Source organism: Aspergillus aculeatus (assembly GCF_001890905.1).
Source record: "Aspergillus aculeatus ATCC 16872 unplaced genomic scaffold ASPACscaffold_13, whole genome shotgun sequence".
Classification (NCBI taxonomy): domain Eukaryota; kingdom Fungi; phylum Ascomycota; class Eurotiomycetes; order Eurotiales; family Aspergillaceae; genus Aspergillus; species Aspergillus aculeatus.
The window spans coordinates 466,057-480,950 of NW_017962988.1; the positions used below are offsets into that span (position 1 = coordinate 466,057).

Consider the following 14,894-nt stretch of genomic DNA (forward strand, 5'->3'; position numbering starts at 1 on the left):
CTTCTGTCTGGCATTGGAATGATACTACAGCCAGGATTCTCCAAGGAACTTACTTTATTGTACTGTACAATTGAAGTACAATGGTGGCACTACAGATTTGTGCTCTGTGTCTGCCTCCGGACCCACTTGGAATGACGAAAATGCTGTACTGAATCATTTGCTGATGTGTTATGTATCACATCCTTGTTTCTGAACTCTTCAATGAGCATAGGGTCCTACAATTCATACTACTCACACACAAATTCAGTGCTTCTAGGTCTGTCCATATTAAGGATATTCAAACACGTGTGACAGGATAAAGTGGATCGATGACCCTAAATGATGACCGATACTAGCCTCTTATCTCCGCCATCTCAACCAGCCATCGCTATCTCCGCATTCTCCGAAATATCGTCTAATCGCTGACCCGCCCAACCATTGCTAGGTTGTGCAACAGTAGTCGACCAAAAAAAGCACGCGAACTCAGCAGGCCTCTTCTCAATTTTAGAGCTCAAATCCCTGAGTGATGTTCCCCACTTACAAGGTAAACTGACGTCGATGGCCCCTCTTGCTTAGTTCAACCAGCCAATTCAACCCAGAAGAGCTTGGCACGACATACTATAAAGCCCACTCATCTAGCCAACAGATAGCTTAATCGTTTTTTTTCCACTGAGTTTTATCAGCAACAAGCCAACACCACAAGATGACCGACAAGACGAGCGACAACAACCCCCTCTTCCACCACCGCCAACTGGCGCCGGCGGCGGCCGTCCGCGTCTCACCCCTCTGCCTGGGGACGATGACCTTCGGCGGCCGCCAGCAGGGCCGGTACGGCGACTGCACGCGGGAAGACGCATTCGCCCTGCTGGACCACTTCTACGAGCAAGGCGGAAACTTCCTCGACACGGCCAGCGGGTACCAGGAGGGTGAGTCGGAGGTGCTGGTGGGGGAGTGGATGGCGGCGCGCCAGAACCGCGACCAGATTGTGCTGGCCACGAAATACACGGGGGCGTACATGACGCACCACCGGGACCGCATCCAGTCCAACTACGGCGGCAACAACGCCAAATCCATGAAGGTCAGCGTCGAGGCGTCCCTGCAGAAGCTGCAGACCTCGTATATCGACCTGCTGTACGTGCACTGGTAGGACTACACCACCTCGATCCCGGAGCTCATGCACGCCCTGAACGACCTCGTCGTCGCCGGCAAGGTCATCTACCTTGGCATCTCAGACACCCCCGCCTGGGTCGTCACCAAGGCGAACCAATACGCCCGCGACCACGGTCTCCGCCCCTTCGCCGTCTACCAGGGGATGTGGAACGCGGCGATGCGGGACTTTGAGCGCGAGATCATCCCCATGGCGCGGGAGGAGGGGATGGCGCTGTGCCCCTACGGGGTGCTCAACCAGGGCCGGTTCCAGACGCGCCAGGGGTTCCAGGAGCGGGACAAGCATAACCCGGGCCGCAAGTTCATCCCCACGTCCGAGCACGATAAGAAGGTCTCGGCCGTGCTGGAGGATATCAGCATCGCCAAAGGCGCCGAGATCGTCAGCGTGGCATTGGCCTATGTGATGCAGAAGGCGCCCTATGTGTTCCCCATCATCGGGGGCCGCAAGGTCGACCACCTCAAGGGTAGCGTGGCTGGGTTGGGCGTGGCACTCAGTGATGAGGATATTCAGAAGATTGAGAGTGCGTATCCGTTTGACTTCGGGTTCCCGCACACGTTCTTGAGTGGCTCGATGTTCGATAACTCGACGCCGAGGATGGCGGACAAGCCCGGGGATGTCTGGTTGACTAAGAATTTGGGCACGTTTGACTGGGTGGAACCGCCCAAGCCGATCAGGCCGTTTCAACAATAGATACTGGCCCGAGGTTCACGTGTCGGGGTTTGTCCTGTGCTCGTCCTGCGCGGTCGCGAGCTTCAACTTGACATACTGTATGAGATGACCAGGATCATAACGTAGTTCTATTAGCGAAATGGAGAAGTTGGCTCGGAAGCAAGTGCTGTAAAGGACAATGATACTTCCGTTCTTGCTGTGACTCATGAGCAATTAGGGTGTGTAAGTGACTAGGGCTAATGAGTCCGGTACTAGAAAGACACTAAATTCTCACCAAGACGCTAACCCTCACGCTATACTAATTCCTTTCCCCGCCTTCTCCTCCCGCACCGACCCTACCTTAAGTTACTCTCTTCAAGACCCTCGAGGGATCCTCGCGAGCGCTTGAGCTGTAGAATCATATGGTCAAAGTCTAACTCCCAGTGCATAGTCCCCGTCCCTGATCAAGACCAATGGACCAAGTCCTTGCCCTCCCCGAGCTCCTCGAGCCCATCCTACTGGCTCTCGATCTTCGAACCCTCCTGACCACAGCCCAGAGGGTCTGCACCCAATGGCGAAGCATAGTCCAAGGATCCTCCTCCTTGCAGGAAAGGCTATTCTTCAAGCCCCGAGCAATGACCAAGAGACACTATTCCCCAGAACCGATCTTCAACCCTCTCCTGACGACAGCCTTCCCCGCAATCTTCCACGCTGTCTCCCCACACCGCGGCGGGGAATTTAACATCGCCGATCTGGAACTCATCACGCACCCGGCCAAGCGAACAGCGTACCTGCGCCCCGAAGCGAGCTGGCGCACTATGCTCATCCAGCAGCCGCCCACATCCTCGTTCGGCATCGTGCAACAGAGTGGCGGGCAACTCGGGTATAGCGGCTCATATGAAATAATGGTATGCACGCTGCACACTTCCAAGACTCGGAAATGAAACACACTCCGTTCCCCCCATTAGATTGGCCGTCAAGGAAAACAACCAGGAAAACAAAAAGAGGGAATTTCACTGACAGTAGACCGTTTTGCAGAAGACGGAAGGTGGTTTACGCATGGAAGCACTGTTCGAAGTGCTATTCTTCCACCATGACATCGACGCATACAATTGCCCCGACGAGGTCATCTGGTGGGGCGAGGGTGCTGCGCCGAAGTTTGGAAGGTTGCTCGAGCTCTTTGCGGAGGGGGAGGAAGAGAAGGTGGAACAGCCCGGTGTGCTAGTGCATGTGAGCTTCTTTCCCACTTGTACGTCAACGGAATCTGAGCTGGAGGATGAGGATTATCGGGACGTGCTAAATGCGGTGCGGGCTGGGTACCAGGCGCTGGGGCTGGAGCCGAAGGTATTGGCGGGGCCCGAGTGGGAGAGGCAGACGTGGGAGTATTCCAGAACTTGGGACTGATTCGTTGGTGCTCAAGCGTACTGTACAGTACACAAGACAAGTGTTTTGGAAAACTGTTCTGAGGGGGGAGGGGTGGATTTCATTGCAGTAGAATATGGAAGTGTGGGCTGGAAAGAGGGATACTAGCTACTTAACATTGTCTAAAGACTCTTGCTTAAGGTTACATTACGATACCAATATCTCAAATAATTATGATTTCGATAGGGAATTGATTAATCGAAGTACCAAAGCTGAAACCTGTCGACAGCCTTATGCAATAGCGTTGCCGCTGTTGCAAGAGTTGCGACACTCTTTAGACTAAGCATGTCGACTGACGGGCAATACAAAGAGCTTGCAGAGGAAAGTACCTTTTGGATGCAAATGCGGCGACCGCGCAGACCATATACCTGCTCCCAACAGCGTCAATCGCCGCACTTGCGAGATTGGAATTCTTCTCTGCAAGCGTGACTAGACTCAGGCCATACGCTGCAGTAGACATCTGTGGAATCCGAGAGAATGAAGGAATTGGTTCCGCTCAAGGCTCGAATCGTGCTGTTCGAGTGCGATCATACTATCTAAACTGCTAGCATTCCGCTTGAGGGGGCAGTGAGTGGGGCTGCATTTGGCACATCACTGGACAAGCGGCGATGTGTTTGTATATGTTGAGTTTCTGTAACTCAAGTTTCCGCAAGGAGGCTGAGGCTTTGCTCCCTTCTTATCGTGCGTCAAAACGTGGTTTTGATTTCACTTCAAATGGAAAAGGAAAAGCTCAACAATCAAGCCCCTTAATCAACGTGGCTGGGGAGTTTTACCACAGCCGGGGGGCATGAAGACGGACACTAAAGCCCGGGGATGTTCTTCATCAGGGTCTAATCCTCTTCTCGTGACCTGAAGGTAATTTGGAAAGAAACTCCTGAGCCTGGAAGAGCATTGGGGCTCCACTGAACCATGACGACCATTGCAGATACAGCCACCCGTGTCGATAACGCATGTCAGAGGATCACACATATCTAATTGCCCCTTGAACGCTCGAGTGGCTAGAAAAAGGCGGGGAGAGGGCTCTCCGAAGCACAGTGCCACGGGGTACATATAGTCAGTTCCGCATAAAAAAACTTTGGGAGGCACGAGTTTAATTAGCTTCCTTGATAATTTGGTTGAGCGATAAAAGTACAATTTGATTGGCAAGATGGCCGAGTGGTTTAAGGCGTCAGATTTAAGTAATTGACCTCTGATCTTCGAAAGAAGGCGCGGGTTCGAACCCCGTTCTTGCCAAGACCCAAATAACATTTTTCTTTTCATACTTATCAGCCATCTTTTTGGCCTCGATTAGCCTTACATTTGTTACCCACCTCCAACCACAAAGAGATGAATCGAAGCCCGCATGGGACTTGAAGGTCTCTGTCAAGACAAGCCGGACCCTGTTGCCGGGACTTCTTTTTGATTAGGACTGGCTCATCCGACCGTTGGCGATATGGAATACTAAGCTAGGTGGACCAGAGGAGTGCCGTTGAGACGATAGGTGACATTATGGTCATACGACTAGCCTACTTAAAAGCACTTTACCGTCTCTCAACACTGAGAAGTTTGGGTCCTTGGCCGTGCCGAACACTTACCGGCGATTCCCGCATTGGCAAGCCCATATACATAAGGGAGATTCCCAGTGGACACAGTGACGAACTTGAAATTCTAACAAGCATTGATATCGCTAGGAGGTTCTGTCATGAGAGGATAACATAAGAAATGAAATGCAAGAAACCCAAGACGGCCAACTGGGTCCGTGACATAGAAGGGATGGAGTATTGTGAAGGTAGCAAAATCAACGTCTTAGAAAAGTAAACTAGCTAGGCTGAACATCGCAAGATTTGTCTTGAGAATCCTTCCCTACCTCAGACTCATCTTTCTTGTGGTACATCACCCAGCCCGCAACGGGTTGTAGAGAGTCCAAGCCCGTAGTCTCGTCACCAAAGGGCTCCTCCAGCGGCCGACCACTCGATTTGGCATCAATCCCGATCATCCCCGCCACCATCATCGTCTCATACTCCACCCCATTATCATTGACATGCAAAGGCACCGAGGAGTAACCCGGGGGCGTATCCGACGTGTTGATGTAAGGATACCGTACGCCGTCCAGCTCACACTTGATCGTCCCCTCATGCAAGCCCATGTCAGGGATCAACTGGCCCTGCGCATTCCAGAAGCAAAACGCCGTGATCCAACCCGACAGAAAGTCCTCACCACTCCCCGGAATGAACCGGTGCACGCACCGACCCCAGAACTCCCGCGCCGCGGGGCCCGTGGGATCGTCAAAGCAGGCCACGAACCGGGTCAGCACCGGACGGAGCAGCGCCGCGAACCGCGCCGGCTCATCCCCCAACGCGGGCAGCCGGTCCAGCTTCTCCACCAGCATCTCCCAGTCCCGCCGCTCGCCGAGCATGGTCACGCTGGGGATGCCGCAGAGCAGGAAGGCCGAGAAGCTGAAGTACTCCTGCATGCTCCCCATCAGCAGGATCGCTGCCACGACCCGGTCGTTCTCGGTGGTGGTGCTGAACTCGGGCATGACCCAGGCGCGCAGGTCCGGGTCCACCACGTTATCCTGGATCGCAGTCGACAGGGCGAGCGCAATCGCGCCGAAGTCGACCGTCTCCAGGGTCCCATTAGCGTACACCCTGAGTTCTTTGCGGCCCTCGTGGGTGACGAAGTGTGCGCGGAGCTTCTCGGCGTTCGCGTTGATGTAGAAGGAGACTTGGCTGAGGATCGCGAACCAGATGTCCTCGGGACGGACGGTGAAGTCGTGGTGGTGGCAGTAAGCGTAGAAGAGGGCATCGACGAAGCCGTTGCTTGCACCGGTGACGTGGTTGCTCTCTAAAGGGTGGGAGAAGCTACTGCGGATGATGCGCTGACTGCTGTTGTGTTCTTCGTAGCAGGACTGCTCAAAGAGCATGTCGTCGCTCGTTACGCGCTCTCTGTGCCATTGTCGGGTGCTGTGGTCTGCGGTGCGGATCGTGACGGGCATCTCGGGACTTAGCTGATAGAGTGATTGTGTGAGATGTATGATCTGAAGTGCTGGATGTAGGTGGGGATGTATGTTGAGGGAGAAATGGCCCAAGAGAGCTGAGATGTTAAGGGGTATAGATAAATACCTCAATGCGCTGGCTGATTTACTTGTGTTCAGCCAGCCACTGAAGGGCCCCTAATTTTGAACTGGCCATGGGAGCTCACCGCCTCAGCTGCCGCGTGTACAGTGACTCAGTGGAACTGCGCTCCACTAGAAGGCTGTGGATAAGGTGGTTCCTTGGGTAGATCTTTCCCAGATTGCCTGGTACCCACCACATGGGGCAATCCCCGTCTTGCCATTGAACTGAAGCATAACATCCCTCTTTGTTGTTCGTTGTCCTGCTTCTCATCCTCTCTTTTCCCCTTTTCTGCCTTTCTCCTCCTTCTTTCGCACATTTATCTTCAAAATGGGGGATTATGAAAAAGGTGGTCACAAGGTATACACAACACACTGGCCCTAAGCCACGGATACATTCGATGAGGTCATGTTCGCTGCTTGTCTATTCTTTCTTCATCCTGTAAGCGCTTGATTCCATAGAATGGAGTAGAAAGTATTAGAATTCTTCATTGGTCCCTGTGTGACCTACTTACCTCACCTGTTGCACCAAGTCTTGGTGCCCGGTTGCTGGATCTGGATTCTCTCGAATCCTGTGATGAGTTTGTCCGCAATTGGTCCCAAAATAAAACAGTAGAAGTAGGTGAAGGTGTTACTTGGGGTACAAAGCTCAGTTTAAGTAAGATTTCGAAATCTCAAGCCGAAGGGCTAGCATTAATATCCACGCGGTATACCCCGCACCACATTGCGGGGCAATCCTCACTCCGGATAGACTAACCCTCAATATTCGATCCCACCACTCATTATCAGTCCTCACAATATTCAAGCATCATCCGCTACATGCCACTGATCTCCGACTTTAAAGCCCGCCGGGAACGGATCGAAATACATGGCTGTCAAGATGAATTGTGTTTGGATGTTAGTATGAAGTGACAAGCGGCGAGGTACGCTTTATAGGATGGTTGTTGTTATTATGCCCAGATGAGGGCGGCGGCTGCACTAACCTGCTTTCCCGGACCTACAGTGCGGGGGTGAGCTAGGCATATCTACAGATAGCGTACATTAACTAAAGGTACAGTGTAGTACATCCCTATCCGAAAGACTCGAGCTCTTGTGGCCTCGGGCTTCTCCTTTGTCTTCTTGAAGCTGTCCGGGCGAAGTGTAGCCTGGCGGATTGATTGATTCGTGTAGTATACTCCATGCCAAGCACCAATTGCTCCCTTTGCCATACAATCCGACCGAGGGACGCTTCTGGAAGCCTGTTGCTGATAAGGGGGCACACATAACAAGGGCGAAAATATGTATCCAAGCACTCACTATAACTAACCACTCGCAGATTGTGTTCTGGGCTGGATGCTTGGCTGCCCTCAGTCTCCTTAAGGCTTCACGAGCTTCACGAGTCAGCGCGGGTTCAGGAGTACTTTTGTGACAACGGAACAAGAGCTTTGAACCCCTCAGTGAGAAGGTGGCAACCTCTGTAGTATCGGTGCATTATACATCAAGCTCAGTTGGCTATTCAATTATCGAGCAAGAGTTATCGAGCAAGAACAGAGAGAAATCACCTAGCCTCGGTTGCAGTCGCCATAAGGTTATTTGGAAGGGAGCATGGAGCGGGAATGGCCGTGGTGCCTGAATCCGCGAACCATGGCTCGGAGATCGAGCGCGTAAGGGCCAGATGAAAGCAACTGGAACTACCCAATCGTGTGGTTCATTCGCGGAAGTGATAAAGTACATGGGCAGTACATGGCAGTTTACCAACCTGTGGAATGCAGGATGCGACATGCTGTACTATGGCATTCATTACAGCTTGAACAGTCGACAAGTAGAATGGAGACGTATCGAACAGATCTGCGGCACAAAGCCTTTGCGATCATATTTGGAGTGGGTTTGGCATATATACAAGTGGATACGGCTCATCATCATTAATACATATGGACAATATATACAACAGTGCTTCCATTCAACGGAAACCGAGCATTTACAATGCCAAGAGCAGGGCTATGAAGGACACACCCACCACGAGAGATGCGAAGTCAGTGCGCAACGCAGGGGCCCAGCTCTCCTTATCGTCCGAGTCACTGTCACTGTCACTCCCACTGCCCTTGCCACTGCTCCCACTGCCGCTACCACTCTTTCCTGTCGCAGTTGCGGTCGCCGCGCTCGCAGTCTGCGTGTTCGGCGTCCCCGTCACCTGGGGCACAGCAGTGGCCCCCGTCCCGATCTCCAGGACATGGTCGGGTCCGGGATTGGTGTTGGTCTTGGCAAGGTGGATTTCGTTGTTGGCGAGGTCGTAGACGACGTAGGCGCTGCGCAGGAAGGTATCGCCCAGCAGATAGATGCCGCCGCTGGCGGTCTCGCTCTCCGGGGCGATGCCGAAGGCACAGTACCCGAAGCTGGCTTCCAGGAGCATGTCGCTCAGGGGGATGGAGAGGTTGAAGCCGGAGAAGGCGAAGACGATCTCGTAGTCGCTCTTCTTGGCGGTCTCGCACTTCAGGACGGCCAAGCCCTGGCTCTCGTAGTACTCGCCGCCCACGGCGTCGATGATGTCCAGGGCGGTGCCCGTGGGGAGGTAGGTCAGCGAGGTGCCGCTGTCCAGGACGCTGACGGCGGGGAAGGCGGTGTTGTTGACGCTGATCGATTTCCCGGCCTTGGTGACGTGCACGCCGCTCAGATTGACGGCCAGCTCCGAGTACTCGCCTTGTTCGGCCTGAATGGGCAAGGTGTGCAGGTTGCCGACGTACTTGGCCGTGTTGATCCCGCCGAACAGGATCGTGCCCTCGCCCGCGTTGATGTCGTCCAGCCACAGGCTGTATGCCGCGGATTTGATGTAGCCCTGGTTCACCAGGGCCTCCGGCAGATTCGCGTACCCCTCGTCGTTGCGGAGGTCGGCGTACTCGTTGCTGGCGTATCCGATGCCACATACGCCCTCTGTGGGTTTCGTGGTCAGTTGAATGGGAACAACAATAAAGAGGAAGAGGAGTCGGTCGGTCGCAGAGGGGCTACTCACGTTGGGTACTGCTCTCTTCAGCCAAACCAAACTGGACGTCGGTCAGGGTTACATTCCCGAAGGCGACGGTGTCGGTCACGTAGTCTCCGATAGCCCCGCTTCCGTCCACATACATGATGGCGAACTCGTCGTTGACGACCTTGAAAGTGGAGGAGGAGGATGAATCGAAGACGCCATATGGGTTGTCGGAACTCGAGTTCCCTGCGTTGACCCAGAGGTCGCTGCTGCCGGTGTCCAGAATCACTTCCACCGCCTGTGAGGGGGTGCCGAGGTTTAAAGTGATCGCATAGTACGTTTCCTGGAGACGTTGTTAGAAAATCAACATCACACCTGCCAGGATGGAGCTTACTTCGTTGTCGATCTCTGTCTCCGGCGCAGAGCGTTTGTGGCGAGCATGGGTCAAGCCCTGCCGCCGATGGATATCATATTGAACTGTAGCGGGCTGGGCGCGCTCGTGCAGAGTGAGAGCACCAGTTGACTGCGCTAGACAGACCAACGAAAGGATTAGAGTGTTCCTCATGATCGACTACTGGGTTGACTGGCAGGGTAGGTGATGGTGTCGATCGAGCTGGAGGGTGTAGAGGCACAGTACAGAGGATGCAGGGGGGTTTTGAAGGGTGCGCCTGCGCCTGGTTGATCGCTTAGACTTCCACCAACGGTCCCTGAACTGGCACGCTTGAGTCTTGGAGCCCCGCTAAGTATACCTAGTAACAAAACTAAGCCACAAGAGTGATAAAAGGCCTTGGCTATGGGGCTATGTAACCTTGCACTTGAACCCTTCGACCCTTTCTCGACGATTTGACTTTACAGAGTGGGACGATAAGGCGGAGGCTCTCGCTTGGCAGCCCACCAGATCCTCGGTCACTCGGTGAAGTTGGTGTTTAGACTTGAGAAACGCTGCAGACTCTAAGCCCTTTATGGAGGCTGCAAGCAGCGGCTAACATTAGCGAAGCCTAGTTAGCACAGTTGTTACTACCAGTTATTACCTAGTTTACTTAGTAAGTGGTTATGCGAGATGAGGTCAAGCATTTAGCGCCCTTTGACTCATTGCTGCCTGCCAAGTGGGGATCCACTTGAATTTCTTCCCCCTTTTTCTTTTCCCATGCAGTGCCCAGAAAATCCAAGAGTGGATGTGTTAAACGAGGCTGGACAACACAGCCGTGACGCGAGAGGACGTCACAGTCGAAAAGTCAACCGGGCCGGCTGCTGCCTTCTGTGCTGTGGAGACCTTCTCCCTGCGCCCGCCGCCCAGGGCCCCAGGTATATATGATCAACGTCGGGATCGAGAGAAACAAGAAAAAAACATCACGGCTGTGGCTTTTTCCTTTTCCCTGGTCGCCACCTGCTCGGAGTCTCGGAAAGCTAGCATCGATAGTCGTTGTTATCGCGGAGCTTCTATACCCGAATCGGGTAGAAAACTCTGACGGCATAGTGGGGTGTAAGCAGCGATGGGCCAATAGCATCGGGCTCTATCCGGCCGATAAAGTGGATTAATTAAGGGGAAATTGCAAAGTTGGCTAGTGCATGTGATTTTATTCTCAAAACCCTTCCCCAAGTGGGAAAGGAACGGGGGTCGTGGTTGATCGGTTTCGATGCAGGGACCTTCACGATCGACGCACATTGTGACAGCCAAGCAAGTCTGGCGGCGATATCCGCGGAGGCACTTCGGACTCCGATCCCTTTTTGCCTTAGGACGAACTGGAGTTCTTGGTGTTCGCCCGAGCGGTGACTGTTGCGCGGCCAACATGGAAAGATAAAGATGTAGGTATCGACCGTCGAATCTGGTAGTCTTGCTGGGCTGATAATCTCACGCCGTTTGACGTGCATGCCGGTGACCTTGTAAGCATATAATACTGCATGCGGCCGGTGATATTTGTGAACACAGTTTCCATAAGCTCTTTTTCTAAGCATCATATAGGATATTGCCTACCAAGATCCCGGAGGTGGCCAAGCCCCAGTGTATCCTCACTCGTTCCAAGAACTGGCGCCTTGAGTATGAGAAGAAATGCAGTGGCTCTAACCAAATTCAGTGGTAATGACAAGAAATTACCACCCAGGCGCTATGGCTAAGAGCCACCAAGAAGGTGAGAAGCCACAAGCGAGAGTTGTTCCGCCACAGAAGAGAGATGCACGATCAGATGCACGATGATACTGAAGTTCATTTTCGCTTGGAAAAGCGCTTCGGCTTCACATATGCCGGATTAGGAAGGGCTTGTCAGCATCCATGATCCATGATCAAAAATGCCTGAGGAATCCGGCCACATGATATGATGCGATTCACCAAGCGAGTTCACACGTAAATCACTCAGTTTCAAACAGCAGATTTCTTTATTGCTCATCCCTGGCGTCATCAGTATCCAAATGGCCTACGTGGATGCCAGAAGTGACAATTTATTCTGAAAACCATCATCGTCACTCATGGGTTATCAATATCTGGCCTCTGCTGGAAGCAAGCATCAACTCAATTTTTTTTCTAATAGCATACACTATATCGTAACACTCAAGTCCTTTGTAGTACCTTTTAAATAAGTGAGCTTCCTCTTCAGTGAATCCTTCGAGTCGTACAAATGTCCCTATATCAACTTGCTATCTACCTTCCTCCTCTCACCTCTCACTTGAAATTCTTCTTCCGCTCACCTCACTTGAAAATTCTTCCTTCTCCTCATTCTCATCCCTCATCCAACCACTTCCCACTTTCTTCTCCCCCTCTCACTTCAAACACATTTCCATCCTCATCCACCTTTCCATCCTCATCCACCTTTCCATCCTCATCCACCTTTCCATCCTCATCCACCTACTTACATAGTCCCCCGCCTCTCACTTCAAAGACATCTTCTTCCGCATCCAGAGATCTTCTCGCAGCAAGTAGTACCGTCAAGGTTAGCGAGGATGTATAATCCACAGGGACCATTCTGCAACAATTGCGCTGCGGAAGGCCATACAATCTTTCTTTAACCGGAACTTCCTTGTCGATTTTGCCGCGAAAAAGGACATATCATTCGAGATTGTTCACAGTGCCCTGTCTGCCCAAGTTGCGGACTGAGAGGGCATGCCCCAAAATGTCCACAACGCAGAGGAAATCAATATTTACGCGACCATGATCCTCCTGGGCGGTCATCAAGGCCGCAAGGAACACTTCAGCCAGGACCACGAAGTAGTCTGTTTCCAGAACGCTTCCTGAGTCGATCGCAGCCAACCGTAGCTGAGGGAAACAGTTCAAGTGTATCAGATGCAGTAAGTCCCAGTCCTCTCGGACTATAGCCTTTCCCATACATTGTGTTGAGGGTTATGATAGATCACTAACTACTTTCTTCCTCCACTACCAGAACTCGTCTGTCATCTGCCCCGAGATCAAGTTTCCGCCGATCGAGGAAACCTTAGCTCACTTGCTCAGAACCCTTACCGAAGAAGAAAGGCCAGAGCTTCGTCATATTCCATACAAGGATTCGGTTTCGGCCATAGGAAAAATAGATGAATGCGTCGATATCTTGTCCAACTCTCTTCACCCGGCAATAATACAGTTCGAGAACACGATAGTGACTACGGAGATGTAGGAGAAGGTTACCCTTGCACGATATAAGTTTGTACTAACAAAAGGCAGGCTGCATACACTCCGTGAAAAGCGACTTTGACAGAGGAATGGAAGTGTGGCAATGGCTACCTTAGCTTTGTCACAGATGACCGCAACGCAGATTATTGGCGCCCCTATGTAGGCCAATCGGAGAATCCGAAGAATCGGGTCCTGCAGCACTTAGTGGCCATCATCAAGGGAGATGATTACCCTGCACTATCATGTAGAGGCAAGAGGGGACGGACACCGGGCTATCAATTTCATTAAACTATGGACTCTGGTTTGGCCGGACCATATCAGCTGTCATATTCCCATGGTCTTTGCGAACATTTTGGAGATGTTCTTATGCAGATGCTTCCAGTCTCTGGCGCCAGGAATTCTGGAAGAGTACTTCAGTAGGGCCGAATACTCAGCAAGAGACGGATACAGCAAGCAGAAGACCACCGCAGACTCGACCATCCCCTGTATTCTCGCCTGGTTGAATCGCAAGGGCTTTCGGACAAGAGCTGCGCTCGAGCGATTTGAGGCGATCGGAGGGTCGTTTGCTGCATCTCTCTATTTGCTTTGGATAAGTTTACCGCGACGACCTCAGGGCTAAGCCATGTCAACCATCAATCACACGCCGAAGAAGAAGACGATTAATGGCCCACGTATCTTTTCTGAGGAGAAAGTCCAGGTAATGAAGGTTCTTTACGCTGAGATGCAGGACGAGTGGCACAAGGAAGCTCAGGTTAATCCCCCAGACCCAGGTAGCGCGCTATATGTCCAGGACGTCAGCGAGGAGGAACTCACCGAGGCCATTGCGGCGGGCGAAAAGGATGATCTTGAAGCGACAGGTTTTACAGTGTCTTCGAGAGCGAAAAGGCTCAGGTTGAGGTCACACGAGTATCCAGCAGTGCCAGTGAGACCAGTAACAGAAAGCAGGAATCTGGAGCGCAGCGCAATTACGGAGAGCTCACAAGACAAGAGGATCCAGACACAAGTGAGCCTACTGAACGGGCATCGTTACCTAGGGCAAGCCGATGCAGACGACACATTTACATCAACCCAAACAATAAGAAGGTTGACAACAATTTTAAAATTCTTCTTAGACGGTGGTTATTGTCACGAAGCACCTCCGGGTACGCATTCAAAAGGATAACCGTTGCACTATTGGCAAAAGGACTAGGATGTAAAGCCGATGGCTTTACACTGCGTACACTATATAAGGTTGTATCAATCGGGAATTCAGGCAGGATCTCAGGTTCTCAGGCAAGTTCTCAGGTAGATAATCAGGGGTCAACGGGAGCCACGCTCACACCGTGACAGTTATATCCTGGATGACGGTTCATGTTCCAAGAGTGTCCCACCTACTACAGTAAAATGTTTCATAGCGTCGCCCAGCGACGGGTCTGAGCCCGAGCAGCCCCGTGGTAAGAAATACTCAGAATAAGATGGCTGCTATGCCTCCGCCTAGCGAAGAAGAGCACTGTGTCTAAGTTTCAATACTACTTATGTTCTCTGATACTGCTGGTGTAGAGAATTCCTGCTATTTTGTGAATACAATATTCTTTCAAAGTGCCTTGACTCTATGACTTGCGAATTCTTGATTAGGGATATAAGCACCTTTATAGCACCTTTGTAAGCATTTCTCCAAGCAAGTATCCAAGTACAGTTCCAAATAAGCAGGGTAGTAAAGCCTAGAACAAGTCAATTTCTTCTGCCGGCAGGATTTGAAGCAATATGCTGAAGAGGGTAATAATTGTGCACAGAGAATGGCGGCTGGTATCTGCTGTAAACTATTACCTGGGTTGGCCTGAGCATGGGAAATGTAATATTGAGACCAGAAGTCTTTTCTATACAGCTGACAACGATATTAGATCTACTTGTATCTTAACTAAAATACTTTGTACACTAGAATCATTAGAGTTGGTTTGGGCCGAAGGTATTTAACTGATTTTGAAAGTTTCAACTTAACTTTACCTAAAGTCTCGCTTCTCACTCAAAGATAGTATGAAAACTCATATAAAGTTTGAGTGAAAGATAAAGT

General features: G+C 51.7%; 4 protein-coding genes and 1 non-coding gene across 5 annotated transcripts; 3 read left to right on the forward strand and 2 right to left on the reverse strand.

The window, feature by feature from the left end:
* Positions 1–682: 682 nt before the first annotated feature.
* Positions 683–1,837, forward strand: ASPACDRAFT_53723 (uncharacterized protein; the record flags this gene model as incomplete). The annotated part of the gene is made up of 2 exons (XM_020202787.1): positions 683–1,114; positions 1,151–1,837. 2 exons carry the CDS (start codon positions 683–685, stop codon positions 1,835–1,837), a joined length of 1,119 nt encoding a protein of 372 aa, XP_020053879.1.
* A 313-nt stretch (positions 1,838–2,150) lies between these two features.
* On the forward strand, positions 2,151–3,405 carry ASPACDRAFT_123466 (uncharacterized protein). Its single transcript, XM_020196640.1, has 2 exons — positions 2,151–2,703; positions 2,834–3,405. The coding sequence occupies exons 1-2, from the start codon at positions 2,269–2,271 to the stop codon at positions 3,197–3,199; spliced, it is 801 nt and encodes a 266-aa protein (XP_020053880.1). The 5' UTR covers positions 2,151–2,268; the 3' UTR covers positions 3,200–3,405.
* Positions 3,406–4,358: 953 nt separating this feature from the next.
* ASPACDRAFT_t238 lies at positions 4,359–4,450 on the forward strand. Its single transcript has one exon. It is a non-coding gene; the product is annotated as a tRNA-Leu (tRNA).
* A 565-nt stretch (positions 4,451–5,015) lies between these two features.
* ASPACDRAFT_32540 (DUF4419 domain-containing protein) lies at positions 5,016–6,191 on the reverse strand (the record flags this gene model as incomplete). The annotated part of the gene is made up of 1 exon (XM_020199886.1): positions 5,016–6,191. One exon carries the CDS (start codon positions 6,189–6,191, stop codon positions 5,016–5,018), a length of 1,176 nt encoding a protein of 391 aa, XP_020053881.1.
* Positions 6,192–8,176: 1,985 nt separating this feature from the next.
* On the reverse strand, positions 8,177–9,840 carry ASPACDRAFT_80402 (pepsin-like aspartic protease). The gene is made up of 3 exons (XM_020205645.1): positions 9,644–9,840; positions 9,295–9,592; positions 8,177–9,215 (listed from the first exon to the last, which is right to left on the reverse strand). The coding sequence occupies exons 1-3, from the start codon at positions 9,812–9,814 to the stop codon at positions 8,266–8,268; spliced, it is 1,419 nt and encodes a 472-aa protein (XP_020053882.1). The 5' UTR covers positions 9,815–9,840; the 3' UTR covers positions 8,177–8,265.
* Between the last annotated feature and the right edge of the window lie 5,054 nt (positions 9,841–14,894).